The 21,404-nt window shown below is 37.4% G+C and overlaps 1 protein-coding gene across 1 annotated transcript in view; it reads left to right on the plus strand.

Moving 5' to 3' along the window:
• The window catches only part of MKLN1 (muskelin 1), a 203,524-nt gene extending 189,613 nt beyond the window's left edge, over positions 1–13,911 (plus strand). The window contains exons 17-18 of the mRNA XM_068972702.1: positions 8,204–8,258; positions 13,604–13,911. Of these exons, the coding sequence (XP_068828803.1) occupies positions 8,204–8,258; positions 13,604–13,725 (177 nt within the window). The 3' untranslated portion in view covers positions 13,726–13,911. The remainder of the gene's footprint in view (positions 1–8,203; positions 8,259–13,603) is intronic.
• The last annotated feature ends 7,493 nt before the right edge of the window (positions 13,912–21,404 follow it).

Raw genomic sequence — 21,404 nt, forward strand, 5'->3', positions numbered from 1 at the left:
CCTGCAGTGCAGGAGACCCCAGTTCGATTCCTGGGTTGGGAAGAGCCACTAGAGAAGGGATAGACTACCCACTCCAGTATTCTTGGGCTTCCCTTGTGGCTCAGCTGGTAAAGAATCCACCTGCAATGCAGGAGACCTGGGTTCAGTCCCTGGGTTGGGAAGACCCCCTGAAGAAAGGAAAGACTACCCACTCTGGTATTCTGGGCTAGAGAATTCCATAGACTGTATACTCCATGGGGTCGCTAAGAGTTGGACATGACTGAGTGACTTTCACTTTCAAAAATGGTTTTTAGATTTTTCTCCCCCTTTTTTGAATCATCATTGTGCCTGTTAGTGAGAAAATGCTGGTAGACTGTCAACTATGTACCCAGTAATGGTTCTTTGCTTTCTTCAGTCTCCAGAACGTGGATTCTAAATTGGTGATGAGATTATAATAAAGTTTATGAAAATTATATTTTTTTTTCTAGGAAAGGGCCAAGAAAAGGTTGCCTAAAACTGATTCTACCATTTTTTAGAGAGAGTTCTATAATAAAGAAGGAATGAGAAAAAAAAGTTTTCAGGCAGTTTTGCACATTTTGTATTAATTATCTTCTACTGAGCTTCTGAAGTACTGGTGTCATTTATTTAACAGATGTGTAGAGTCTCTACAATATGCCAGGCATACGAGAGACACCAGTGAACCAAACAAGATACTTGCCCAGGAGATACTTACAAGCTAGTGGGGAGGAGCAATAAACATACTAAATAAACAAATATAGTGCATTAGAATTTGATAAGGATTATAGGAAAGTTAAACAGAATTAAAAATATATGGGGTAAGAATTGGACAGTTGTGGCTATTAAGTAGAGTAATCATAGTAGACCTCATTTAGAAATCAGATGTGCACAGAAAGTTGAAGAATTATGAGGGAGTGATCTAAGTAGACAGTTTGGGGAAGGTAGTTCCTAGCAAAAGGAGGGCTAGAACAAAGACCTTAGGATGAGAGGATGTGGCTTTGTTTAGAACATCAAGGAGACACCCCTTGTGGCTAGAATAGAGAGGTAAGGAGACAGTAATTAGAGGTGAGGTCAGAGAGGTAGGTGGAAAATCCCTTGGACGGAGGAGCCTGGTAGGCTGCAGTCTGTGGGGTTGCAAACAGTTGGACACGACTGAGCGACTTCACTTTCACTTTTCACTTTCATGCATTGGAGAAGGAAATGGCAACCCACTCCAGAGTTCTTGCCTGGAGAATCCCAGGGACGAGGGAGCCTGGTGGGCTGCTGTCTCTGGGATCGCACAGAGTTGGACATGACTGAAACGACTTAGCAGCAGCAGCAGAGAGGTAAGAACAGCTATTGGCAGAATAGATTATAAATAACTTTGTAAGTCATTGTTAGAACTTTGGTTTTTACTCTGAATAGGGAGCCAGATCAGGGTATTGTGCATGCAGAGGAGTGATACAATCTGCTTTATGTGTTAATTAGGTCACACTGATTACTGTATTCAAAATGGGCTGAAAAGGAACACAGATGGAGGCAAAGAGAGCTCTGAGGGAGGTGTATAAATCTAAGCAAGGGGGATTATATTGCTTAGATCAGAATAGTAATGATAGAAATGATGAGTAAAATAGCTTTGATTCTCAATATATTTTAAAGGTGGAACCAACAACATTTTATGATTGGATATAGGGTTGAAAGAAATAACTCTAGAGTATTGAGCCTGAAAAACTAAAGGATGGAGTTATTGTCGGATGAAATGAGAAGGTGGAGACTTCTGACTCGAATTGGGAGTTTAATTTTTCATGTGTTCAGTTCGAGATGCCTATGCAATAGCCTACTCGAGATGTTGAAGTGAGAGTTGGATATTCAAGTCTGGAGTTGCAGGGAGAGGTCTGACTTTATTCAGACTGTGTACTGCTACTTGTTGCTGTTGTTGCTGTTGCTGAGTCTCGTCAGTCGTGTCTGACTCTGTGCGACCTCTGGGATTCTCCAGGCAAGAACACTGGAGTGGATTGCCATTTCCTTCTCCAATGCATGAAAGTGAAAAATGAAAGTGAAGTCGCTCAGTCGTGTCTGACTCTTAGCGACCCCATGGACTATAGCCCACCAGACTCCTCCATCCATGGGATTCTCCAGGCAAGAGTACTAGAGTAGGCTTGGTACCTGTTAAAATTCTAGGCCAGTACATATCAGCGCTACTTACTTAATTGAATAGTGAAAATAACAGTTCCCCACCCCCCCACATCTACATAGAGCCTATGAAGTTTATCTTTCATCTTTGAAGTTAGAAAAGAAGAACAAATTAATCCCAAATAAGTGTTTAGAATATAGGAAATTAGTAAAATGGATTATAATTAAAAAAATGTAAAAAGTGAAATGTTGGTTCTATGAAAAAGTAACTAAAGTTAGTCAATCTCTAGCAAGACTTATCAAGAAAAGAAATAAAAACACATTATCAACATCACAGATGAAAAGGGGAAATCATTACAAGCCTCTGTACATTAAAAGTATATTACAGAAATATTATAAACAACTTGTCAAATTCAACAGCTTGATAAAATAAACAAATTTCTTTAAAGATACAACTTACAAAAACAAGAAGAATTAGAAAATCTTAAGGAATTAGAGGTTGAATTTGTAATTGAAAACTTTCCAATAGAGGAAATGCTAGGGCTAGATGGTTATATCAGTAAATTCTATCAACACTTTAAGGAAGAAAAAAATGCCAATTTGGTATAGATTCTTAGATATCAGAAGAAAACAAAACAGTTTCTAAATCCTTTTAGGAAGCAGCTTAACTCTGGTATGAAAACTCAAAAGAGACATTAGAAGCAAAGAAGTATTGCAGACCAATACCCCTTGTAAATGTAGATACAAAATTCTTAAGAACGTTTTAGCCACTTGAATCCAGCTGTATGAAAAGGCTAATGCACAGTGGCCAAGGGGGTTTATGCTAGAGTACAGTGTTGTTTTAACTTTTAAAAATCTGTCACTATATTTCACCACATTGGCAGAATGAAAGAGAAAAACCATAGATCATCTCAGTAAGTGAAGAAAGCATCTGACAGAATCCAAAACCCATTCATTATAAAAATTCTTAACAAAGTGGGAATAAAAAAAAATCATAAGCCTCATAAAGGGCATCTATGAAAGATATACAGCTAGTGCCACACTTCATTATAAAACATTAAACCCTCTCCGTTAAGATTATGACAAGGAAAAGATGTCTGCTGTCAACACCTCTATTCAGTATTGTGCCAGAAGTACTAGCTAGTGCAATAAGAAAAGAAATAAACAGCATATAGATTTAAAAGGAGCAAGTGAAACCATTTGCATCTTTCAATGACGTTATTGTGTACATAGAAAACATCATGCACTCTACAAAAGATATACTAAGATAACTGAATTCAACAAGCTTACAGAATACAAGGCCAATAGAATTAAAAAGCAGTTCCAATGTTATACTAGCAATGAGCACTTAGAAATGAACTATTTACTTTCTCTGTATTCTGCCTTTTCACTTTAGTTCCTCACTGCTTTTTTCTCTCTGATCTATAAAAAAGAACCTGGCATCCAGACCCTGATAAGATGAGTATTTTGAGGTGCTAACCTGCCATCTTCTTGGTCAGATGGCTTTCCAAATAAAGTCATTTTCCTTGCTTCAAAAAAAAAGAGAATGAAAAATTTTAAATTTTTATATTAATATCATAATCAAATATACAGAAGTAAGTAATTAAAAGAAATTAAACAACACCTGAATAAATGGAGAGAGAAACCACATTTATGGTTTGAAAGACTGTAGAAGTGTTGAGATGCCCATTCTCCCCAAATTGGTTTATAATTTAAACCAATTTAAACTGCAGTTTCTGTCAGTATCCCAACTTATTCTAAAATTCAGTGGAAATGTGAAGACTCTAGACTAGCTAAAAGAATCTTGAAAAAAAAGTTGACGGTCTCATACTTACTACCTGAATTCAGGGCTCTGTATAGAGCCATAGTAATCACAGGGGTATGGTATTGCCTTAAGGATAGACAAATAGATCAAAAGAACAGAATAAAATTCAGAAATAGACTCCTACATATGCAGTCAGTTGATTTTTTTTTTTTTTTACCAAAGCACCAAGTTCAATAGAGAAAAGAAAGTCCTTTTAACAAATGATGCTAAATAGTTGGATATCTCAACCCCTGTTTCACTCTTAACACAAAAATTAAGATGGATTATGGATCTAAATATAAAACCCAAAATAGTCCATCCTTAAGAAGAAAATCTTTCAAATCCTGAAAGATGGTGCTGTGAAAGTGCTGCACTCAATTTGCCAGCAAATTTGGAAAATTCAGCAGTGGCCACAGGACTCAAAAAGGTCAGTTTTCATTCCAATCCCTACGAAAGGCAATGCCAAAGAATGCTCAAACTACCGCACAATTGCACGCATCTCACACGCTAGTAAAGTAATGCTCAAAATTCTCCAAGCCAGGCTTCAGCAATACGTGAACCGTGAACTTCCTGATGTTCAAGCTGGTTTTAGAAAAGGCAGAGGAACCAGAGATCAAATTGCCAACATCCGCTGGATCATTGAAAAAGCAAGAGAGTTCCAGAAACACATCTATTTCTGCTTTATTGACTATGCCAAAGCCTTTGACTATGTGGATCGCAATAAACTGTGGAAAATTCTGAAAGAGATGGGAATACCAGACCACTTGACCTGCCTCTTGGGAAACCTATATGCAGGTCAGGAAGCAACAGTTAGAACTAGACATGGAACAGTAGACTGGTTCCAAACAGGAAAAGGAGTACATCAAGGCTGTATATTGTCACCCTGGTTATTTAACTTCTATGCAGAGTACATCATGAGAAATGCTGGGCTGGAAAAAGCACAAGCTGGAATCAAGATTGCCGGGGAAATCTCAATCACCTCAGATATGCAGATGACACCACCCTTATGGCAGAAAGTGAAGAGGAACTAAAAAGCCTTTTGATGAAAGTGAAAGAGGAGAGTGAAAAAGTTGGCTTAAAGCTCAACATTCAGAAAATGAAGATCATGGCATCTGGTCCCATCACTTCATGGGAAATAGATGGGGAAACTGGAAATAGTGTCAGACTTTGTTTGGGCTCCAAAATCACTGCAGCCATGGTGGCTACAGCCATGAAATTAAAAGACACTTACTCCTTAAAAGAAAAGTTATGAGCAACCTAGATAGCATATTGAAAAGCAGAGACATTACTTTGCCAACAAAGGTCTGTCTAGTTAAGGCTATGGTTTTTCCTGTGGTCATGTATGGATGTGAGAGTTGGACTGTGAAGAAAGCTGAGCGCCAAAGAATTGATGCTTTTGAACTGTGGTGTTGGAGAAGACCCTTGAGAGTCCCTTGGACTGCAAGGAGATCCAACCAGTCCATCCTGAAGGAGTTCAGCCCTGGGATTTCTTTGGAAGGAATGATGCTAAAGCTGAAACTCCAGTACTTTGGCCACCTCATGGGAAGAGTTGACTCATTGGAAAAGACTCTGATGCTGGGAGGGATTGGGGGCAGGAGGAGAAGGGGACAACAGAGGATGAGATGGCTGAATGGCATCACTGACTCGATTGACGTGAGTATGGGTGAACTCCAGGAGTTGATGATGGACAGGGTGGCCTGGCGTGCTGTGATTCATGGGGTCGCAAAGAGTCAGACACGACTGGGTGACTGAACTAACTAACTAAAAGAAGAAAACGGATTATCTTCACCACCTTGGGATAAGCAAAGCTTTCTTGGATATGACAAGAGAAAACTTGACAAATTGAACTTCAACACAATTAAAATTTCTACTCATTAAATGACATTGTCAAAAAAATTTTTTTAAAAGATAGAAGGGAATTCCCTGGTGGTCCAGTGGTTGGGACTTCCCACTTTCACGGCAGAGGGCCTGGGTTCGATCCCTGGCTGAAGGAACTAATATCCCAGAAGCTAAACGGTGCAATAATAAAAAAAAAAAAAGACAAGGCACAGACCAGATAATATTTGTAGTAGATATGTCTGACACAGTACTGATACCCAAAATACATGAAGAAGTTTCATATATTTGTAACTCTTCCTTTTATACCCCTTTTCCCCCTCTAACTCTTGGTTAGTTGCTTCTGGATTATTTGTCCAGTTTCTTACCTTCAAAGGATGATTAATCAGGTGACTGATAGCTGAAATTTTAAAGGCTACAAGAATAAGTGTGAAATTCATCCTGAAGAATCAGTGGCTCAAGCTTTGCAAAGTGTCAAGTAACTCTGTTGAGATTCTGTTTATTTGACCTTTACCTGACCTGTTTTCCAGGATCCTCAGTCAAGATAAATATCAGTAGTTCTCCTAAATTTTTATCTCATGTGCTTAGTCGCTTAGTCATGTCCATCTTTTCCACCCCATGGACTGTAGCCCACCAGGCTCCTCTGCCCATGAGGATTCTCCAGGCAGGAATACTGGAGTGGGTTGCCATGCCCTCCAAGGGATCTTCCCAACCCAGGGATCAAACCCAAGTCTCCTGCACTGCAGGTGGATTCTTTACCATCTGAGACACCAGGGAAGCCTAAATTTTTGTTTACCAACTTATTAAAGTACCCCAGTGCAATAGTTTTGTCTTATTTTATTTTGTCGTCATTCAGCTACATTGTCTGATTTAAACTGACTGACTAATCTGAGAATCTAATCAACACAACATTTTTTCACTTTGAGCCTTTAAAATTATATAATTATATAATACTACAATTATACATACCATGGAATACCAGTCTAAGTTGTAGTTTATATTATGTATAAGCCATCCCTAAAGTTCAGTAACTGTATTTTGGGCATCAATCTCTCTATGATAGATTCCCACATAAGTAATTTTCTTTTTCTTTTAATCAAAGTATAGTTGATTTATAATATTGTATTAGTTTCAGATGTATAATATAGTGATTCGGTATTTTACAGATTATACTCCATTTAGGTTTATTGTAAGATACTGGCTATATTCCCTGTACTGAATAATATATCTTTGTGTCTAGTTTTTATATATATATATAGTAGTTTGTACCTCTTAATCTTACCCTTGTTTCACCCCTACCCTTCCTGTGTTCCCATTGGTAACCACTGTTTTGTTCTGTTTGTGAGTCTGTTTCTCTTTTGTTTTATTCATTCATTTATTTTTTAGTTTCTATATGTAAATGTTGACATCCAGTATTTATTCTCTGTCTGACTTATTTCACTTAGCATAACACCCTCCAGATCCATCCATGTTGTTGCAAATGGCAGAATTTTTTTCTTTTTTATTGCTGAGTAGTATTCCAGTGTGTAGGGGGTTGTGGGTGTGGATGTGTGTATACATACCACATTTTTATCCATGCATCTGTTGATGGACAATTAGGTTGCTTCCATATCAAGCTATTGTAAATAATGGTACTATGAAACATCAGAGTGTATATATCTTTTCCAATTAATGTTTTCATTTTCTTTGTATATATGTACTCAGGAGTGAAATTATTGGATCACATGGTAGCAGTAATTTTTTATTTCAGTTGACCTCTTGTTCCTTAGGAGCCTGGTGGGCTATAGTCCAGGGGATTCCAACAGAATCAGACACGACTGAAGACAGTACTAGGGACTAAATTGTTCCTTAACAAGTACATACTTTAATATATTTTTAAAATAAAATAATTCCAGGACTTAGTCTAGTATTTTGAAAAATGATAAGAGAGTCCAGTAAAAAAATTTAGCATATTCTTTAATCTAAATACAATGTTCTTCTTTCCACTGTTTGGTGGTGAATCAGTTTGGTATAGTTCAGTCGCTCAGTTGTGTCCGACTCTTTGTGACCTCATGGACTGCAGCATGCCAGGCTTCCCTGTCAATCACCAACTCTCAGAGCTTATCCAAGCTCATGTCCATTGAGTCGATGATGCCATCCAACAATCTCATCCTCTGTTGTCCCCTTCTCCCGCCTTCAGTCTTTCTGTTTGGTAAATAGACCTAAGCAATACATATGGAGAAACATCCAGTAACTAATAAATGGTTGAAATTATAGGAATTTTTTTTCTCCAGTGTGCTTACCTAGCTTGGAGAAGGAAATGGCAACCTACTCCAGTATCTTTGCCTAGGAAAACCCATGGATGGAGGAGCCTGGCAGGCTACAGTCCATGAGGTTGCAAAGAGTCGGACACGACTGAGTGACTGACACTGCAGTTCCTAGCTAAGCTAATTTGCTTTCTTTTTTTCCCCACAGTTTCAGCTCCTAGCTTCAGCTCTATTTAAATCTGGTTCAGATTTCACAGCTTTAGGTAAGTATTGCAGTGTACTTTATCTGGCCATATGCCCTAGCATTGGGGAGGTTTGATTTTGATTTCTTCAAAATGAAACATTAGATGAGATGTCATCCAAACAAATGAAACAGGTCTCAAGGTAACATGCAAAAAATTCTTGATAACTGGCATCAGTTCCCAGTTCATGGGTCAGTTTGCAGTTCCTGTTGTACCAGTTGCTGGGTTATTATGCAAATAGACGGCACAGAAGCCTGGTCAAAATAATTTGTGTACCATTTTTTTGGAATGCAGACTGTATTACTGATATACTTACCATGAGTTAACATTCCACCACAAGGCGAGAGGACTGCTATAAAACATAACTTCAGAAGGTTCTTCTAAAAATTGACATAATGGTTTACCACCATTCCACACACAGAAAGGCTTTTTAAAAAGGACTTCCCTGGCAGTCCAGTGGTTAAGAATCTGCCTTGCAATGCAAGGGACATGGATTCGATCCCTGGTCCAGGAAGATTCCACATGCTGCGGGGCAACTAAGCCCACACACCACAACTACTGGGCCTGCACTCTCGAACCCTCGCTCTACAACAAGAGAAGCTACCGCAAGGAGAAGCCTGTGCAATGCAGTGAAGAGTAGCCCTGGCTCGCCCCAACTAGAGAAGGCCCCCCGCACACAGCAACAAAGACCCAGCACAGCCATAAATAAATAAACTAGTTAAAAAAAAATTTTTAAGTGTATTCAGGTTGTTAGGAATCTCAACCCTGAGATAGAGTCTAGTTATATGCATTATTTTAGAAAGTTCATGCCCTTTTGAATTTTATCTTTTGAAATGGATTTAGTGATAGACAAACTGGGAGCCTGGCACGTAGATATTGAGTTTGAGTGAATGCGTGCCTTGTTATGTATGAATACCGCAGCCCAGAGCCATTTATTTTAATGGTAGATAGCACTAAAATGTCTCTGGCTGACTTATATTTAGCCTTTAGAACAAGAATTTCTTGGCAGTCATTTAAATATATTAAACTATTGTCAGCAAATATTTTACCTTTAGCTTAACTCTTTCCTTTGGTCTATTCACTGTCAGTTAATATACTTTGTCAGGAACAGTTTGTTTTACTTGGATTCTAAACAGACCTTAGATACACTGAGATCAGTACAGACACAACAGAAAATAAATACAAAAAGGGAAATTTTCTGTGGAGTTTTGTTTCCTACCTTGTCTGAAGGGAAGCAGTGTAGTAGTTAAGAGCTCTGGAAGAATGTAGTATAGTGGTTAAAGGTCAGAATCTAGGTTTAGATATCAGCTTTGCCACTTGCTAATTTTAAAAGTGACTTTGAACAAGTCACCTTTCTAATCATGAATCATTAATTTCTTCATCTGTAAAATGAAGGTAAGCAGAGTAGTGACCTCAGGTTGTTGAGAGAATTAAGTATTCTTGAAAACAGCAAAATGAAATGCTTAGTAAGTGTTCTATTTAGAGTACCACTTCTGTTACCTGCCTTATAAATGTAAGCTTTGTAACATTGGTGAATTTAAATATGGAGTAAATTCAGGCTATATGCCAATTTTCATAAAGAGAAATTTGACATTTGTTTTAAAAAGTCTTTTTCATAAGGTTTCATGCCTATTTAGAGTTCCTAGTTCTTCTCGTTCATTTTCTATCTGATTGTTTTACCTTCACTCCACTGAGAATTTAAATCTAGTGGGTTATTTTTTTTAAAGTATGGATGTGTACACTTTTCATGTATAAATAACTTTCATTTTCTAAATTATGTTACCCACCAAATTGGCTCAACTAAAATTTGACTTCCTTCAGAATTCATCCAGTTTATCTTAACCTCTCAGAATTAATAAGTATTTGCTAATGTTATTTGTAATTTAAAAATTTAGAAAGATGGAAAATGGTTTACACACTGCTGGCATTGTCTTAGTTTTGAAAAATGACTTCAGAGAAAAATAACCTTTGAGGATCTTTAGCTTAGGCTGCTGTGGCTATGGCTGTGGACACTTTGAAGCTTGACTTCTGACTTTTAGCTAATTTTAAAAGCATATTTTCAGCAAGGTATGTTTTAAGAACATGAAAGTTAAAATCAATACAGCCTTTTTGTCCTGTCACTACCATTTATGTAGTAATGTTGCTGAGTTTCCCGGTGCCCCACACATTTTAAAGGGTTTTTGTTTTTTTTTAATATTCAGGTTGTCTTTGAACAACTTCCCTCAATCTCTGTCTCCTTCCTTCAAGTGTGACTGCTTGCATTTGGCAGATCTTTACACACAGGCATACAGATAGAGTTGATTCCCACAATTCACAATAATATTCTATACAGTTACCTGTAACCCTGCATTTGTTTAATACTGACCCATTGCTCCTATGGAAAATACAGAGTTAGGGTCCTTCAAGCCTCTTGTCACAGAATTTTTTCAACTAATTAATACATAAAGTTTTGCTACAGCAGGAACATACCTTACTTACATATTTATATTATTGATTCATTACCATTGAACTCATGCCAATAGCACTGTATCTCACCCTGAGCAAATCTTATCTAACACGTGTTTTCTTCATAAAGAACATCACAGCCTTCTTGCACTTAGAAACACTAGCCATCACTTCAGCACCTCACTTGGGGGGCATTTTAAGCAGTGAAGTCACCAACAGAAAACAAAATGTGAAGAACATGACACCAAGTAGATTGTGAAAAGAGCGCTTGTTTATAGTCTGAGAGCTGAAACAAGTGGGCAGAGCACTATCTAGTTTGACCTCAACTGAGAACGTATAGTTACATGTGGCAGCTGAGATTTTTTTGCCACTTGGTGCCTGTCTGTGATTGACCACAAAAGTGGCACAATACTGATTTAGGGATTACAAATTTAACAGGTAGACAAACGCACAAATATGAAATCTGTGAATAATGAGGATCAACTGTATACGTGTACACACACACACACAGATGTTTTGTTTTATGTGTTCTGGTTCTATTTATTATGTAATATAAAAATGTGTATTCTCCACATAACTCTAAAATTTAACAATGTGGCTTGGAGATGCTTATGTGAAACTATACTAGATTTATCGTATTTGTAAGTGATACACAATGTCCCATAATAGGGATCTACCATAATTTAACCATTCATCTAATGATAGTGTAAATTCCACGTTCCTTATTGGTAAATGGTGAATAAAAATAAAAAATAGGTTTTCTATTTAATAAGTACTCAGATACTTGATAAAAATAAATAAATGAGCTTTAGAGTCGGACAGACATGGGTTCACACTCCATTCTCTTTCCTCTCCAACTGTGATACGTTATTGAATGAATGAATCTCTCTTAAGTGTCTCATCTGAAATTGGAGTTTATGGTAACTACTTCATATGATTTTTGTGACAGTGAAATGTGGTCATACATGAAGAACCTAGCAGGTAGTAGGAGACTCTGTTTATTTCCTTCCCTCCCATATCATTTGATCTCATGACAATGATATTATAAGTACTACCACAGAATCAATGTCCTCTCTTAAAAATACAGTACACCACAACATTTTTTTACACCACAACATTCTTACAAATGAAGCAAAGGTGGAGAATGCCCTGAAGTTGAATGTGAGCAGAAACAGACATGTTTATTGAATTTGTGACATAATCAGACAATAGGGGAAAAAAGAGAATTAAGTCTTTTAAGTACAGCTTAAACTGTATACTCTAAGTGACGTATATTCTAAAGATAGCAAAAGCAAGGAAATCTTGAATTTTGCTGGTACTGATTGGGGTATAGTAATTCTGGAACTTCTTTTGTGTGTGTTTTAGGTTGAGCAAATGAATACATACGATGGTATTGCTGAGAGAGATGGTTTCCCTAGTAGGAGAAAAGAGATATAAATATGGAATGAAATAAGGAGAGGAAGAATCCTGTGAGGTTCCTTAAAAAACAAATTAGCAGTAAAAGCATGGACTAATGATTTTATTCCTTTTAAAGAGATATGCGTATTATATGTGTGCATATATATAGTCCTAGAAACAGCACCACTGATCTTGGTTTGTAAATATCATTTGCCACTAAAAGGAATTAGAACTGTTAGGGAAAATGATAGATTCCAAAGCTGTGTAAAGATAAGCTTGGAGGTCCTACTGTGCCAGAAAGTGAGGAGGTACTCAAAAAGTAATGGAGTAAATCAGAAAGAGAAAAACAGTTATCGTATATTAATACACGTATATGGAATCTTGAAATATAGTACTGATAAACCTATTTGCAGTGCAAGAATAGAGACATAGATTTAGAGAGCAGACCTGTGGACATGATACGAGAGGGTAGCACTGACATATATGCAGTGCAGTGTGTGAAACAGCTAGCTAGTGGGAGGCTGCTGTATGACACGGGAGCTCAACTTGGTGCTCTGTGATGACCTAGAGGGCTGGGATGGGGGTGGTGGCCAGGAAGCACAAGAGAGAGGAGATATATGTATAGTTCCAGCTGATGCTTGTTGTTGTACGGCAGAAACCAATGCAACATTGTAAAGCAATAACCCTCCAATTAAAAATAAATTTAAAAAAATAAAAAATGTTGCTTCCATCCTCTGGAAGGACATTCTTCTGGATTATCTGAATTTTCACTCAGTTCTTTGAGACTTCTTCCAGCTGTCAGTGGCATAATGATTTTATACTGCTTTCTAAGTAAGTGTAAGTGTTAGTCGCACAGTCATGCCCAACTCTTTGTGACCCCATGGACTGCAGCCCAACAGGCTCCTCTGTCCATGGGATCTTCCAGGCAAGAATGCTGGAGTGGGTTGCCATTTCCTTCTCCAAGGGATCTTCCCAACCCAGGGATCGAACCCTGGTCTCCTGCACTGCAGGCAGATTCTTTACTGACTGAGCTAGCTACAAGGGAAGCCCACTACTTTCTAAAGAGCCCTTTAATATTATTAGATTTTTATTATCAAAACAATTTTAGTGGCCAAAAGCATTAAAAAGAAAAGAGAAATGAAAATTCCTCAGTGGACCAGAAAAGGAAAATGCTTACAAGGAAAGGAAGAGAAATCAATATTAGTTACTAAAATACTAATCATTCTGCTGGATGGTATTCAGATGATTGCATTTAATCTGCACTGTGAAGGTTATGACATAAACAGGATTATCACAGATTTGTAGCTGAGGAAACAGTTGTAGAAAGGCTGCTTACTTTACGTAAGATCATACCATTGCTGTGTCGCAGAACTGGAATCAGAGCCCATCACTCTCTAGTTTCAAAGCCTGATTTGGTTTTGATTTTTCCATTATACATTGCTGCTTTTGTCAACTAGCTTTACTGTTATGTGTAGAGCGTTAAACACAGTGGATGAGTTTCTTTGTTATCTTTCTTTCACCAGGCTTTTCGGACGTGGATCACACCTATGCTCAAAGAACTCAGCTCTTTGACACCTTAGTAAATTTCTTTCCTGACAGCATGACACCTCCTAAAGGCAACCTGGTGGACCTCATCACACTGTGACTGAAGAGCCCCTGGACAGAACTGGAGCACAGGAGTCTGCTTTTGGTATTCTGGATTTCAGCTCTGTTGACTGACAGTTAGGCTACAGTGACTGAGGACTGCACCAGAGTTTTGAAGGGATCTTTGCTGTCACAAGTTTTAACCCTCTTCCTTCACACCTGACCTTGACCCCGTCGTCCTCATCCCATTCCTAAATTAGGCTAATAAAGTAAAATTGGTATATACTTTCCATTAAATATATATATTTTCTTTAACTTTTAAGAATTCATGAGTATAAAAGAAAAAAATAATCAGGCAGTGATTTTTATTTCATTTTTCTAAAATTGGGACAAGTAAGCCCTGTTCACGGACTCAGTGCTACAAGGATTTGGATTTTGTTGTTGGCTTGTTTTGTCTTTTCTTTCTTTTTCTTTTCGTCCCATTTCACTTTACCTTGCATCATCCAACTGCTTGTAAGTGATTTATATCATCTGTTACCTCTTTACTTCATTCTTAACAGTATATAGTTCTGTAGGGCAGTTGCTGTATGTTTAAGTGATATATGTGTCTTTGTTGACTAGAGTCTTGTATTACATTAAACAGTGGGAGGGACAGAGGGCTCCTTGTCATAGAACTAAAAGGCAAAACCTGAGATTGACCCACGCACTTATCTGAGATCGGTATATAGTGTTCCTATAATGATATATTTTATAGTGATTATTACAAAACTTTGAGTCACAGAAACCTTAAACCGAGGAGAGAATATACTTCAGAACCTTTAAGAGCCGTTCTCAAAATTACCAGCAGGAGGATTCTGGTTGCTGCTGATACGTTCATTGATACTGTTGAAGTAATTCTGGAAGAAAACAACTCCTTCCCGTGGCAGAGCTGTTCAAGGCCAGGGCTTCAATTTCTTCCTGTATGCTGTCAATTTCTTCCTATAAATGCTGTCTCTTTGTAGCATTTCCATTTGGGATAATGGGTTTCAGAGCTGTGTTATTTCCATACACATTAGCTCCCTATGTCTGCTTCTATATACTGATATTTTAAAGAATAATGGTTTGTAGTCCAGTGGACTACAACTGACAGGCATTTCAAATAACACATAGACCAGGCTTTTTTTAACAGAGAAAAAGAAAAATAGTGGTGCAAATATTTTTTTATTTAACTAGAAGAAAGGCAGTTCCACAGTTCCTTTTGTTGGGGAGATTGGAGACATGTATTCCTTGAGGTGCTCTGGAATGCAGCATAGGAAACTTATACCTGGCCAAGAAGTATGCTGTATGCAGCTGACACCCACCACGCTTAAAGCAGACCAAGTATAATAAATGTCTACCCGTCCAGTGACTCTTCCAAGTGAATGCCTTCAGAGAATTTAGTATGTCCCGAGTAGCAAGGTTAGGCCTCACCAAAGAAAGAAGAAATTGATTTGCACTTTGGAAAAGTCTCATGTATAGGAATGAGACTTTGCAATCCCTCTGCAGTCAGTCATTACTGCATGGTTTCTCATCTTTTGGAGATGGATAGAAATATATCTCTCCTACTCCTAGCTTTGAATCTTGGGATCCTTGGCTTTTCAAGCATTCTAAAGCAATCAGTAGTGATTTATAAAACAATTAGATTTATGAAGGATACATAATTCAGGAAGTACCTCACTATGTAGCTGCAGAATAACCCATTGACTTTACAGGTGAGCAAGTAGAATCTACTTACTACTTAAAAGATTTCCCTAAGTGACAGTCAAGAACATAAAACATTATTGCTAATATTATAATCTATTGAAGTCTTTTTGTGGAATCAAGTACAAATCAGTAAGTTGATAGGAAAGAACTTGGAAAGAGTCTCTAAATTTAAAAGCTCTAGTTTTACTCACTGTGAATTCTGGCACTTTTAAAGACAATAACCAAATGAAATTCTGCTGCCCTCCGCCATTTATTTTTTTAATTAATTTATTTATTTTAATTGGAGGATAATTATTTTATTATGGTGGTCCGCACCCTTCCCCCCCTTTTTTTGGCCATTTTTTTCCTGTAGTTCTTTAGATTCCGTATTTGGAGGAAACTTAGTTCTTGGACTCAGTGATTTTGTTTACTTTTATTTTTCCCTAACTGATTTTCTACCGATTGTTTTCTAAATATTCTTGTTCTAATTTCATCTTTCCTCACTTTAAGTGAAACCTTTTCTCTTTTTTTCACATATATATATATTTTTCACTAACGTGTTGAAATAGGATTGAGTCATAGCAAACCATTTAGTGTTGCTTAAGTGACATAGACTGTATTTAGGAAGTTATTGACTAGGTAAATCAGAATTTGTACCCTGGGGCAGTGCTGGGAATGATTGCAGGAGAATGTAGGGCTTCATTATACCCACCAAGATTGACACTCTGCTCACTTTTGACATCCAAACCCTGATGTATAACTTGTTTATATATTTAGTGAAAAGCTACATATATTTCCAAGTATTCTAGTAGTATATTATACAATTTAATCTAATTTGGTATTTATATACATTGTTCAGGTAGCCAAATATCTATGCTTTACTACTTAAAAATTCTTTTGTCCTAGCTTAGTGAGCCCCCAGTTGAGACACCCTGGTTTTAGATGCATTCATTAGTGGAGTACAGTTTGCTCAGATTCATTACCCCTAACTTCAACCTCATCCCCATTCTCTTTTTTCCACTGGAATATATTATTCCAGAATAATAAACTAGAAATAGACTAGGCTCTAACACTATTTTCAGTGATTGTACCTCGTGATAATTATCTGATTTGTAAGATACTTCCAAAATGCACTTGGATCTTGTGGAATGACAGAGACCTCATGTGGCCAACCTGATTGATTCACATGTATTGGCCTCCTGTGAAGCAAAGGAATTGAGACTTGGGTGCCTAGCTCTGTGCTAAAGCTGACAGTATTAACCTTTAGCAAGATTGGCTTTTAGACCTGGTTTTCTTTAAAACTGATAGAAAACATTAGAAAGTTAATACACTGATTGATCACAGAAAAGCATGTTGGGTTTAGAGCTCAGTGTTTTAAGATTGTAAAACTACATTCATCCGTGAAATATGTCTTGAACATAAATGATTTGCCAACTTATCTTTCTGGTAGATCTCTTCACATCTGCCTTAAAAGTGCTATTTAGAGATACGTTAATAGAGTTTCAGGTAATAAAACAGTTTTAAAATTTGATTTATAAACAGAAACTAGTTTGAGACACAATGAGAGATTGTGAATAATACTAAATGGCTCAAACGCACTTATAAAGCAGTATGGTTCTGATTTTGTTTTCTGAATTAAACTCAGTGTCATGTAAGGAGTTACCCTATAATTATTCTTAACACAAGATGAAATTCATGAGGTAACTGTGGGTCATTTGATTATTTCCTAGCTGAATGTCGTGCTACCTCTTTAGCTGGTAGGGTGTTACAAAGCAGTTGAGAATTATGGTTTGAAATTATTTCTATGGGAGAGGATCACACAATGTGTACTTTAAACAACATCATCTAGCTTTTAAAAAATATACCCTTTGTAATCTTTTTTTTTTCCTCTCAAACAATACCCGTTCATATCCCAGTCGCTCAATGATAAAGAATCTGCCTGCAATGCAGGAGACACATGAGATGCAGGTTCAGCCCCTGGGTTGGGAAGACCCCCTGGAGAAGGAAATGGCAGCCCACTCCAGTATTCTTGCCTGGAGAATCCCATGGACAGAAGAGCCTGGAGAGCTACAATACATAGGATTGCAAAGAGTCAGACACGATTGAAGCGACTTAGCACATGCAGTTTCAAACTTTTGCAGAAATTCTAGCCTGAACTTTAACTACGTTTTAAATTCTTAAGATAGTCCTTAATCTAAGATACACAGGCTTCTTAGAGAAAGTTTATAGTTATTAGAGGATTAATCAGAGAGAGCCTGTATATAACAGTAGTTGTAGATTAGGTCTTCAGGTTCTTTCACTCAAATTTTTTGTATTCCTTATTAGTCAAATAGCATTATTCTTTTGTGATTTTTGACTATGGCCTACATTTCCCTGTGGTTTGTATTAATGCTGAAATGATATGGGTGCCCCAAACTTCTAATCTGGAGGTAATTCAGTTGAAGGTGGAAATTTTGATGTTGGTTGAAATAATTAGGAGCCAGCTAGATCAGCTGAATGATGTCAGTCAGCACTGTTTGTTTTGACAGGGAGAACTCATAACTACAGTTAATTGATTTCTTCACCAAATGTTCTTTTTATTAAAAAAAAAAAATGCTGTCTTAAGAGATTTTATTTATACATAATTTTTAAACCTTGATTTCTTCCTATCCCCCAAATACTATGAATTGTGCTTCCATTATTTTTCTTAGTGATTATAACTTTATTCGGGGCTTTTTTAGCCCTAGACTTCCTGGGTTTTCAAAATGATTCTGAAGCAAACATGCTCTTTTATCCTTGATAATGACAATAGATGAGTGAAATTTAAAATTGTATGTTATTAAAGAATTTATAACGTCCAGACACTGCTATAAAAATGCTTGAATTATTTTCATTTGGGGGATAGTAATATGGCTTATAGCTTATAGCATTCTTTTAATGGAAGAGCCAGTGTTGCTTTGCCTGGCACTAAGAAGTATAGTTACACTAGAGATGAGGTGCAAGTTTCATAGCAGAGCTCATGGAATTTAGCACATCACCAGAATTTTCATTTGCCTGTTGTCTTTGTATTTCTTTGCCTCTTTCCCCCTGTTCTTAGAGCCTCCTTGGTAGCTCAACTGGTAAAGAATCTGCCTGCAATGCAGGAGACCCCAGTTCGATTCCTATATCGGGAAGATCCCCTGGAGAAGGGATAGGCTACCCACTCCAGAATTCTTGGGCTTCCCTTGTGGCTCAGCTGGTAAAGATTCCACCTGCAATGCTGGGGACCTGGATTCGATCCCTGGGTTGGGAAGATCCTTTGGAGAAGGGAAAGTCTACCCACTCCAGTATTCTGGCCTGAAGAATTCCATGGTATAGTCCATGGGGTTGCAGAGTCGGACACTGAGCAACTTTCAGTCTCCTATTCTTACCTCCCCTGAGTAGCATTGATTTTCTGCTAAAGTTGAATTTTGTGTTAAGAGTTGACTTTCAATTTCTGAGATAATTGAATATCAGGAATAGCTTTAATTGCCATGAAATGATTGGTATTCATCTTGTTTTTTTTTGTTTTTTTTTTTTTACTTAAAATAGAACAGGGACTTCCTGGTGGTCTAGTGTTTAGGATTCCACACTTCCAGTGCAGAGGGTGCAGATCAATCCTTGGTCAAGGAACTAAGATCCCACGTGCCTCTTGATGTGACCAAAAAAATAAATAAAAATTTAAAAGTGTAGTACAGTCTTATAAATGTCTCTTCCCCTTAAGTATGTAAATTTAGTGAATTCCCTGGTGGTCAGTGGTTAGGACGCCACATTTTCATTGCCAAGGCCCTGGGTTTGATCCCTAGTCAAGGAACTGAGATTCCATAAGCCATACCACATGGGCAAAAAGAATAACAACAACAAAGAATGTGAATTTAGCTCAAATTTTAAATAACTAAATCCTATTCCCAGTCTTTGCCAGTGATAAATCCTATAAATTCTCTGACAGTAGATTTACAGCCCTTAACCTAAGGAGTCATTAGGAATGATAGTAAACCAGATTTTCTCATAGAACACGGAGATGCCCTTGTGGGAATCTGTATTCTTTTTTCTCTTAGAACTCTGAAGTTACAGATCTTGAGCTCCAGTTCAATTCATAACGTAAAAACCTGAAAATCAAAGGGTAATTCTAGTTTATCTTCCACAGTAGCCATTCTTTGGAAGTAAAACTTACAAATACGTACTATCGTGTCCTCAAACACTGCCTGGCTTTATTGTAAACAGAGTGTTATGTGGATGTTACCGGAGAGCCAGGCACAGGGCTGGCAACAATAAAGAGGGAAATGTTGAGCAGGGAAATAGACCAGGTGTATCGCTTGGAATTATGAACTAATTTGGCTTCTTTTTCTTTTTATCCACTGTTGAAACAGTTTCGATGAACTATTAAACAATTATATGTAATGTCCTGTTTTGGCTGTTTGGCATTTTCACTTAGAAGTATTGAACTTTAGGAACAGATCTGTATAGGAGATTCGAGGGTTTGTTAGAGAAGGAAAAATAGGAGCTTTTTGCCCATGGATTTGAAGGTCCACAGATCTAAATGAGAAAGAAAGTTCTTCGTTTCTAACCATAAATTAATCTATTGCAGTGCTGAGAAGAAGCCTGTCAAAAGGGATCAAAGCGCAGTTATTCTGAACAGTCTTTAGAAACAGCATTTCTTGGTTAGTTGCTTTTCTCACTCTCCCAAATAGCTGATACAGATCTTGAAACAGAACCCAGTTATAATGGGCTCTAGATCTTAAAGTAGGTGAGCAGTTTCTTATGTACAGCCAGTTCCTTGATAAGGATCCAGAGGAAAAACCAGCAATAAAACATTTTAACACACAAGTTTTTTGGGCTCCCAGGGAACTTGTTTTTTTTATCAAGTTTAAGCTCTTGCTGCACACAGCTCTGTACCATCTGGGATGCTATTCACAGCAGTTAGTTTGGATATCTGAGCTGTCTGCCATGCGAATACCAACCCGAAAAGATCGTCATTCTTCAGTTTCATTCAGTGCTTAATGAATGCAAAATTAATTGGCAGAAAGGAAAAACACTGTGTGATGTACTGAACAGGCCTTTGTGCATGATTAAGGAGTTACTCAAGTAGCCAATTTTGAGCTTAATTTCTCTCCTTTTGTTAACAAATCTCAAGAAAACCTTTGTTACGGTTTAGCTAGTGTCATGTGGTTGGCATTCATTTTCTAGCCCTTTAGGAAGAAAATTATCATTTCATGCTTAACTTCTAACCCATACAGAATTGAACTGATATCACTCTAGTTTCTGTGTTTTAAAATAAATAAATTATACATACTCTAGAAAGTCTCTTTATTTGACTTTGCCAGGAAGTAAATGAGTTCTGGGCTTGGCATTAGGAGTACTTAATAATTTTGGTTTGTTCTTTGGGTTTCCTCCCCATCTGTGAAGTGACTACCTTAGAGAAAGTATCTAGAATGAGTTTAATTCCACAGTAACTGGCAGAGCTCTATAAATTCATTTTGCAGCAAAGGAGAGGCTCCTATGCCATCAGGTTTTGGCAAGTGACTGTTTCAGCATGTTGCCTTGTAGTTGCTGTGTTTACCTTCTTAAGGTAAAAGGCGGGAAACAGGACAGAAATGTGTAGCTTTACATTTTTAAAATTATGTACTTTAAAAGTCTTAGGATATTTGCACCTTTATAAAGGCTTAGCTTAAATTCACTTGGCTTTTCTGGAGACCCTGGTTTGATTCCTGGATCTGGAAGATCCTCTGAAGAAGGGATAGGCTACCCACTCGAAGTGTTCTGGCCTGGAGAATTCCATGGGCTGTATAGTCCATGGGCTTGCAGAGTCGGATACGATTTACACATACACATTAGCTATAAACCCCAAGTTTGATTGTAGGATATCAAAGTCCAAAAGTTTAAATGTGAGCAATCTTCTGTGGAGAAGCTATGTTTTTAACAGTCATGTACTTAGTTTCCTTTTTGAGATTTTTTTTTTTCCTTTCCCAGAAAAATGATTTTGGTAACCAGTTTTAAAACAATTTTCCCCTCAATTGTAAACCACACATTTACAGAAATAAA

The sequence above is a fragment of the Capricornis sumatraensis genome, chromosome 5, assembly GCF_032405125.1.
Source record: "Capricornis sumatraensis isolate serow.1 chromosome 5, serow.2, whole genome shotgun sequence".
NCBI classification, from domain to species: Eukaryota; Metazoa; Chordata; class Mammalia; order Artiodactyla; family Bovidae; genus Capricornis; species Capricornis sumatraensis.